General features: G+C 35.6%; 1 protein-coding gene across 1 annotated transcript; it reads left to right on the plus strand.

Annotated features, from left to right (window-relative positions):
- Positions 1–2,744: 2,744 nt before the first annotated feature.
- On the plus strand, positions 2,745–9,668 carry tmem243b (transmembrane protein 243, mitochondrial b; the record flags this gene model as incomplete). Its single annotated transcript, XM_062444131.1, is given in 4 exon segments — positions 2,745–3,034; positions 4,144–4,194; positions 5,716–5,820; positions 6,302–9,668. Coding segments are annotated over 4 exon segments (354 nt in total). The 5' UTR covers positions 2,745–2,956.
- Positions 9,669–9,929: the final 261 nt, after the last annotated feature.

Genomic DNA, 9,929 nt, shown 5'->3' on the forward strand with positions numbered 1-9,929 from the left:
GCTCTGCAAGGGTGTTTTCTTTTTTTCTTTTTTATATTTCCTCTCCTGCTCTGCTGCCTTCTGACCCAGAAAAGGAAGAGGCAACCACAGCTGCCGTATGCGTGAAAAAAAGGCGTGCTGTGAAACTAATGTGAGGTGAAGTCGTCTCTACAGTTAAAGTGTAAAAAAGAGATTAAGTGTAGTTAAACATGAGCTGATGTCTACAGATGTGCAAGTTCTGATATATCACTGAGCTTTAATCAAGCAAAGGAAGTTGAGAATATCTCCAGGAAGTTTGAGATTATTAAAAAAACACAAATTACATGCAATCAAATTCTGTAACACTTGGTATAAAAGGGTTTTTTTCTTATTCACACAAAAATCTATTGTAGTTTAGCTTTGAAAGTTTGAGATTTCTGCTTGTAAATTAGACAAAACTTACATTAAACTGCATAAAAAGAGACAATAATCAAGACCGACTCCCCAGTAAAAGACTTGGATATCCCTGCATTAGTTTGGGTTTTCAGCTGCAATACTACAGTATATTACTCAATGTGATTCTGCTGTAAAAAACCAGACAAACACATTTCATCATGATTTGTTCCTCTTTTCTGTTTTAGCTGAAGTACGTCAGACTTCAAGTGTTTCTTCACATAGTCTGAAACCAAAACTAACAAGCTGAGAAAAAGTGTTGCAGTGGCAGAACAGCAACTATTTATTATTATTATTCATTTGTAGAAAAATACCATCAATCATAATTATTCAGAGCCAAAAGTGTTCAGACGTCTAAAACTCAAATATATTCAGTTTATAATCATATTAGAAGAAAAGCAGTCTTCACAAATAAAGACTTACATTTACGCCTGTCTGGATAACTACATTATTAACTATTAACTAATAATTACATCCTGTTTTACACCTGCTGATTAAAGTGAAGAGGTTAGCCTAGCCTAGCCTAGCCAAGGCTCACTTAATTTAAGGTGGACTGACCTTTAAGGTGGACCAACTATTCTCTTAGTAGTGACAATCTCAGCTGCTGCTAAACTGAGAGCGGAGAAAAGTTCGGCTGCTGAGTTTCTGCTAAGTACATTTGTTTGTTTTTTTGAAGTCAACAGTCAGTGACAAATAAGGGTTGGCATGATGAGCGAACTGATGCTGTGTGTGTAGGCTGCAGGTATCGTATTAGTAATAAAGGTAAAATTAGCATTCAAGGAACCTCTCAAATCGGTATTTTGGGTATTTGAACCAATATTATCATGCTAACTGCAATCATGGCATAAAAATGAGTCTTAAAATGACAAATAATATCGTTTATCGCCGTTATTTCTGGGAGAATATATCGTCTGACGAGAGTAGTTTTAGTGTCAGACCTCCTTGGTGTGACTTTTGAGTTCTTGAAGCTTTTCTGGCCTTTTTTAAAAGAGCTCAGTTTAGTTGGGAGTTTAGGTTGAGATTGATTTAAAGAAGAAGGAGAAACAGAAGTTGTTTGTTCTGATTTTCAGCTTCCTCTTTTCTCAATCAGCCGTCGTCATTGTTTGAGTTCATCTCTGAAAGGACAGAGAGTCGGCCGCGGTCGTCATCGCACCTGAAAATAGAGGAAGTGAAGAGTTTCTGACAGATATAGATCGTAGTTGTGGCTGAAAAAGGGGAGGAGGAGGAGGAGGAGGAGGAAGAGGTTTATGTTCGAAATATATGCCGTTAATTATTCATAATACTGTATGTAGAGATAGAGAGAGAGAGAGAGAGGAGAGAGAGAGGAGAGAGAGAGAGAGAGGAGAGAGAGAGAGAGAGAGAGAGAGAGAGAGAGAGAGAGAGAGAGAGAGAGAGAGAGAGAGAGAGAGAGAGAGAGAGAGAGAGAGAGAGAGAGAGAGAGAGAGAGAGAGAGAGAGAGAGAGAGAGAGAGAGAGAGAGAGAGAGAGGCTCTACGATATGAAATAAAACCTTTTTAGACCCATTTTTAAATAGTACAATAATGTTTTCAGTTCATTATGAAAGTGTTTGTCTGGTTATTGATGGAAAACACTGAACTGAACTGAACCAGGTCACCCAATATACCACCTTTAATATACCACCTTTAATATACCACCTTTAATATACCACCTTTAATATACCTGCCTAACTGTGAGTCTGTGTGTGGGAAACGGTGAAGTGTTTTTAATCGTTTGTCACCACAGAGAGAAAAAAAAACCCATCAACCGCTGTGAGATCAGAGTCTTTTTATACAGATGAAAGTCAAACTAAAACTCAACCTTCTCTTTCTTTTTATATATTTAGCTTCCTGTTTGCTTCCTGCGCTCCACACTAAATATTAACTACTAGAGACCGGACAGATATATCAGTTAACGGACGATATATGACAGATATATAGGGGAATATGTTGACCGATATGTGCAGAATTTGATGTAAATAAACTTTCTCTCTTATTCTTTTATCTTATTTGATTTTATTGTAGATTTTCATTATAAATCCTAATTATTTGTATCATTCTTACTTTCTCTTGCATGCATTTCTTTGTAAATGTGACCCTTTTTAAATGTAATATATGCGTTTTTCTTTATATTTTGAATCTTTAGTGACATTAAACATTTAAAAGCAGTGATAATAATGTAACTCTGAGTTTTTGATGGTTTTACAATGGAGGCAGGATGTTACAGAAACTCCTGGTGTTGATGTTCGGGGGGGTTTTTTGTGGGCTTTTCCGTCCCATACTTCCTGTTATACATCAATAACTTTCTCTGTCTCTCTTTCTTTTGTCTCACAGGTACAGAATTGAGCCTTGCTGGCCACCGTAATGTCCCCATCGCACTGTTGACAGCCTCCCCCTCTGACTGGCTAAGCATTGCGGCACTGGCCCTGCGTCTCCAGGAGGCGGCGCTGCTGAGAGGCGACAGGAGGAGGAGGAGGAGGAGGAAGAAGAAGAGGAGGAGGAGGAGGAGGAGGAGGTCGGAGCTGAGCGTGTGTGTCTGCCGAGGCGACCATGGATGACTTCACCACCAGGACGTACGGCACCAGCGGCCTCGACAACAGACCTCTGTTCGGGGAAACGTCGGCACGGGTAAAACACCGGAGGAGGACGAGGGTTTCCTTTGTTTTAGACATCACTATTTCCTTTTTCACAGCAAAAATGTGTTTAATATGAAGATGAAGAATAGTTGTAGGACATTATAAAAACCCTGCTGCTCTTGGTTTACAACAATAAGTCAATTTAATGAGGAAAAAATGTGAATTTTACATTTTTTAAAAAGCAGCTTCAGGCACGAAAATACAAATTTGTCTATTAAATAATAAAATAATACAAAGAAATTTCACTTTTTTTTCTTTAAACTTTAATACAATAAAACAGCCGCAAATTCAAACAAATAAAAATAAACATTTAGTCAAAATACACCAGTTAAAATTTAATCAGCAAACTTTTAAAAAATTCTTCTGGTTGTCGTACACGTTTGCTTAGTTTTTACAGTGCATTATTTTTATTTAAGTATAATTAATAATTATATATTATAATGTTATTCAGTGAGGATGAGGGCTTTGTTTTTATTTTCAGCAAATTCCACAAAAAAACCCAAAAACATCGTTAACACTGAACACTGATGTAGCCTACAAGTTATTAAAATTAAGGTTTTTTATTTTTATTTGAACATGTTATGTATTTATATATATTAATAAAATATAATAAATACATAATGGGTAAAACTAGAATGTGATCTGTATCTGGAAAATAACGTCTGATATTTGGGTTTACACCTGGTGTTAAAATGTTTTATTAATTGTGATTTATTTGTGATTAGATCTCAATATGATTATTATTATTTTGTCTGATTTGTCTACAAACGTACATAAAACTGCTGCAGCGAGAATTCAAACTTCTGCTTTTATTTGTAGTTTTTTCATGATTTTATTTAGCTGAGGGTAAAGAGGCGGAGCTCCGACATCTTTTAACGTACAGGGACGATTTATTGTCTACTATTTATTTATTTAAGGTGAAAATGTGCTTTAAAATCTGCTTTAAAGCGTTGTTTACCTTGATAACTTTTTTATAAAAACACACCTTCAAATAAGTTTTAACGTAACTCTTCAGTTGTTTTCAGCCGCCATCTGTTGAATGTTTGCTAATATTTTAACACTTTAATGATTTCGTATAAACTGACGTCTCTTTTCTCGCAGGACCGAATCGTCAACCTGGCATTGGGGGGATTTACGTCTTTGGTTGTTTTAGTAAGTATAGTTTAATCCTCTTCTTCTCTCTTTTAGTTTTTGGTTTATTATATTTTTTCATGTATTATATGTATTATTTTCTCCACTATAGATGCTCTGATTTTCCTGTTTATGACGTTTTATGAAGGGAAATATTCAGTTCACTACTACAGTAATTACGGTAGCCTAAAGCCACTTGGATTTGCTTGGGCTGCCGTAATTATTGTAGTAGCAGTGCAACTTAATTTAAAAGTCAGATTGCCTTTTGGGTTAGGAATCCACTTTAATCTATAACTGCAGCTTCTTTTTTTTAAAATAATTTAGTGAAATGAGGAACACAACTTTATTTTCATGGATTTAAATCTATGTCTGTGTTTCTGTTTTTCAGTTCAGTTCAGTTGCTTTTATTGTCCCGTAGGGGAAACTTGACTTGCAGACAGGTTAAAAAATAGACAACTATCAAAAACATAATCACATGTAAAAACAAGACAGACAAATCACAAGCAACAATCAAGTCTGGCTGAATTGAAACCACTAAACTAAGCAGTTTCTTCCATTTTTAAGGGATTTTAACCTGTTTTGGATCCTTTTTTTTGCATTAATTACAATTTCTTTTATATTAAACTCCTTCTTCTTCTTCTTCTTGACATTTTCTTGGTGAAGTGTCCGATCACATGAATGAACGGTTACAGGACAAGATAAAAAATGCAGTTATGCGTCCGTTAAAGCTTCTCTATTAGGAATGCGTTGAGTTATTTCTCTCCACTATCAGCATTCGACAGAGTTCGCTGGCTCCCGTTTAAAGTCTCTGAACGGTCGTAATTGATCCGACGTCAGCGATTAAAAGTCACGCGAAACTTCAGCGTCACATCGTGCAGCGTATTAAGTTTACTGAGCGCATCAAGGCTCCTTTTAATAATTGATTTCTTCATGTTTTATAATGTAAGTGTGTTAATGAATCAGCTTTAAATGTGGCTCCGTGACACTGACACATATTTAATCTGAGTTCTATCAGTGTTTCTACGAATCTTCACCGCTGACTAAAAGAGGAAAAGTTAAAACAATGATTCAACTGTTTTTACTTCTTCTTCTGCAGAATGAAAAGTGATTCTTTCTTCTTCTTTTTTTTGTGACCATTTCCTGATTTTCTTGTAGTGAATCACAGCGAGTCTCCTCTCACACAAAGCCACGTTAAACTACATTTCCTCTTTCTTTATTTATTTATTTAATCTTTATGTAATTAATCAGTCTCATTGAGATTAAACTCACTTCTCCAGGAGAGATTTGAGAACAAGAAACATTCATAAAAACAAAACAGAAACTAATAAATAAACAATAAACAAGGATTTAATAATAAAACATTAAAATCTCCAGGAGGAATTTAAAGATCCATGTTTGAAGGTAGTTTGATCCATTTGAGAGTTGCTACAACATAACATAAGTGTGAACTTATACAAGATATTAAAGGTTAATTAGTTATTGATCTGTTGTTTTTCAGCTTTTTTAATGTTTGTTGTTATGGGTTTTTTTTGTGTCTCCTAGGTTACGGTGATCAGCTCGTTTGTTTTCCCCTCGCTGCCGCCGCGACCGCTCAACGTCTTCTTCGCGGTGTGCATCCTGTTAGCCTGTGGATCCACCATAGTGCTGGTAACACACACACACACACACACACACACACACACACACACACACACACACAACACACACACACACACACACACACACACACACACACACACACTTCCCTGTTTTATCAGGTCAGATTTCCTGTCAGTGTGTTCCAGCTCTGATATGACTATTTTCTTCTCCATCATTCACCTGTGATATCACTCAGATACTAAGTGATATTTTGGAGGGTTTTATGCCAGTTATTTGTGTAAAAAGGCCTTTTTAATCAATATTTATTTTGAATATTTAATAAAAAAGTTAGATAAATGTAAAGTTTTTAGAGTCAATTGAAAGAAAAAAGGAGGATTTATTTAACTTTTATATTTGAACTCTTTATTTTATTTCTTGTTGCTTCTTGTTTTACCTTTTGTAACAACTCTTTTTTTAAAAGGTGCAATAAAAAATGAAGTTATAAAACCCCCAAAAATAACGTCTTCTTATTCTTCTTCCTCCTCTTCAGATATTCTGGTACCGGCAGGGCGATCTGGAGCCTAAATTCAGGAACCTGATCTACTACATGCTGGCGTCCATCGTGCTGCTGTGTCTATGTGCCAACCTCTACTTCCACGACGTCAGGTAAAGGCAAGGGAGCGAGGAAGAGGAGGAGGAGGAAGGAAGGAAGAAGAAGAAGAAGGGAAGACATGGGGCGACAAAGAGAGAAAGAGAAAGACCGTCCAATAAAAAGACACATATATATATAAATATATATATACGACCAAATCAAACTAAAAAACTCATCTCACACTAACTTGAATGACTGGCAGCAGACTGGAGACTCTCGGACCAAAAGAAAAGAAAACCAGTGAGACTTAATGGTTCCAGTGGGATGAAAACTGTCAGACTCGTTTGTTTCGGTGCTGAACACACGATGAAGAAGATGCAGAATCACAACGTGGTGTTTAAACGAGGAGGCGAGGAGCGCTTACAACTGATGATGGAGCAACACGTTAAAGGAAGAATCTGCCCTCTTGTGTCTTTTACATGTTTTTCTTTTCTTTTCAACTTTCGGATGAACTATATTTATATCTTTAAACATCCGTCAGAAAGAGAGAGGGCTCCGAAAATATTGTTATAAGAACCAAATGTTCCCTCAAAACTTCAGATAAAACAGCGTCTCTCTTTTTTAACAAACCTGCTTGTGTTAAAAAAATAAGGAAGAAGGTGCGTTCAGGTACACTCTGTAATTCAGAAAACATCACCAAATTATTCACCATATCCACAATTATTTTGGTTATATTCTTAATGAATTAATCAGTTGTTTGTCCGCAAATGTCTCAAGATGATCAGAAAGGAAAACCAGAAAATATTCACAGTGAAGAAGATGTAAAATCAGAGAATTTGGACGGTTTTCTTTTTAATTTAACAGTCGGCAACTTAATCGTTTAATCTACAAAATAACTGAAGCTACACAAACTTTAAGTCCCCAAATTTTTTAGCTAAATTCGAGGCGTCAAACTTGAGCTGAACTTATATATTTATCGCAGCTGATGTTGAGAAATGAGACAAGAAACCTGCCTCACAGTAAATTAAAGTTAAAGTTAAGGATTATTTTATTATCAGGTAATTATATTTCAACGATTAATCGATTTAATAATCTGGTTTAAAGTGACGTCTTTAAATGTCTTATTTTGTCCGACCAGCAGTCAAAACCTCAAAATGTTGAATCAACAGTTTCTTTTCTAGCATTTGAGTCTTAAATTAAGGAATATTTGATGTTTTTTTGCTTGTTAATGAGTCAAAACAGGACAATAAGTTTATTATTAAAGGTACGTTACACCTATTTGAAGCTTTTTTTAAAGTGGAGCTTGTGGTTGACATTACGAGTTTACAGAGACGACCTGAATGCACCTTGTGTGTGTGTTTGTGTGTGTGTGATTGAATGTGTGAGTGCGTGCATGTGTGTGTGACATCATCATGACGCTGTCGGTGAACTCCTCTGTGCACCGTTTTGATTTAGGAGGAGGAAGAGGAGGAGCTCCAAAACTGTCATCATCATCATCATCATCATCATCAGCTGCTTTGGATCCTCAAGGCCACGTTGGACTCTGGTGGATCCTCTCTCTCTCTTTTTTTCTCTCTCTTTCTCTCTCTTTTTCCTCTTTTTCTTCTTTCTTTCTTTTTGTTGTGACTCTCTCCATAACTGACGATTATTACATTTTTCTTTTTTGACATTAATGTTTTTTTGCTCTCAAACTGAATCACACGAGTCTGTTTTCACATGTTTTAAACTTTTTTAACGGGGCGGATTTTTCCTTTAACCAGGAGGAATATTAACACAGAGTGAAGCAGAACTAGGAGGTGATGAACCTTCCTCCTCCTCTTCCTCCTCCTCCTCTTCCTCCTCAGTACTGTAGACTGTAGCTGACAAAAACAGCATCAGGGGCTTCGTGGCAAATATATGCAACAGTTTTTCTTCTTGTCTTCCTCTCGCTGCTGCTGCTGCTGCTTTTTCCTCCTTTTTTTCTGCTTTTGCGGCTTTTCTGACGTCTGATGGTCGAGTTTAATTCCCAAAAATCAAGCCTCAACTTTAAGAGGATTATTTTTTCTTTTGTTTTTTAGAAACTCATTTAAATTTAAAATGCTGAATCACACTGACTGACTACCAATTATTGCACTAGCTGAATTTATACACATTTTTTGTCTAAGCCATAAACACACACACACACACACACACACACACACACACACTCTCAGGCTCGGCTGTAGCACCAGTAAAAATGAGCAGGAGCGTTTCTTTTCTTCCTCGTGACTTTACACACTGAAGCACAATTTTTTTAACGTATCTACAATCTAAATAATCAGAAGAAAAAATATTTTTGGTGTTTTTTTTTAAGGGTCTATTAAAGCTCAGCAGCAGGATTACAGGGTTAAAAACAACAACAACACTCTGAAGTCTAATTTAGCTGCTTCAGTTAAAGGAAAAACACACCAAACATACAACATGCAATTAAATAATAAATATATATTATAATAATAAAAACAAAAAAGGCACCTCAGCACTTAAAGTGGATGTATTGGACCAAAAAAAAAAAAAAAAGGTTTTCTTGATTGAATTGCCTGGTTAAAAATGTTTAAACAAAAAATATATATATTTAATTAACTTATTATAGAAAAGACAAAGAAACACGGCAGATATTCACTTTTTTGCATTATTATAAAAAATTAAAAAAGGCTTAAATCATTTAGTTTTTCTGTCAATTTACTAAAATTTAAGCAGTACAGCCAAGAAGTCATTAAATATTACCTTTTATAATCATATTTATCACATTTATATAAATATATATATATTTATCTGCACCAATCAAACTTCAGGTTAATTCATGCAAACTGTCCAAAGAAAACTAAACTCACATTTATTAATTATTAGATCTTAAAGGAAGAGTCCGACTTTTTTTTCTTTTTCTTTTTCTTTAGTCTCTCTCAACAATTTCTGACTTAAATAACTCACAAATAAATTTCCATAAATAGTTTTTGGGGCACGCTTAAATTCATCGTTAAGCTTTCGGTCTTTTCATGGAAAAAAAAAAAAGAATAATGTTGGACTTTTCATTTAATGTCGTCTCTTTATTTAAAAAAACAACAATGTTAAACTTGCTGTGTGACGTCACCAAAAACAAGATTTTTTTCGGGGTGTTGAATTTCAAACTGAAGTGTAGCTTTGAAGACATTTTTTTTACTATTTCTCTCTTTTTTCTTTCCTTCTTTCTTTGCTGACTGTAGCTTTGCTCGTTTACAGATGACCTGCATCAGTGGACGTACGGTAAAAACTGACAGCGACTGTTAAACACAAAAAGCTTCGTGCTAAAACAAACTGCGGGGGGGGGGGGGGGGGGGGGAGAGAGAGGAGGGGTAATAAAAACATTTTTAAACAACAAGCCCTGTCCTCTACGAGAGGAGTCGACAACCTCGCCACGACTTTAGGATTGTCTCAAAGCCATGTTGTTCTTTTTTTTTTTTATTTAATATTTTATGGAATAAATAATTGTGTATCCTCACTGACTCTGTGTGTTTTGTTTTGGCCTAATATCGGTATCAGCATATCCCAAAAATCCGGCATCGGTCGGGTCCTTAAACGTTACAAACTTAAA

Source organism: Scomber scombrus, chromosome 22 (genome assembly GCF_963691925.1).
Source record: "Scomber scombrus chromosome 22, fScoSco1.1, whole genome shotgun sequence".
Classification (NCBI taxonomy): Eukaryota; Metazoa; Chordata; class Actinopteri; order Scombriformes; family Scombridae; genus Scomber; species Scomber scombrus.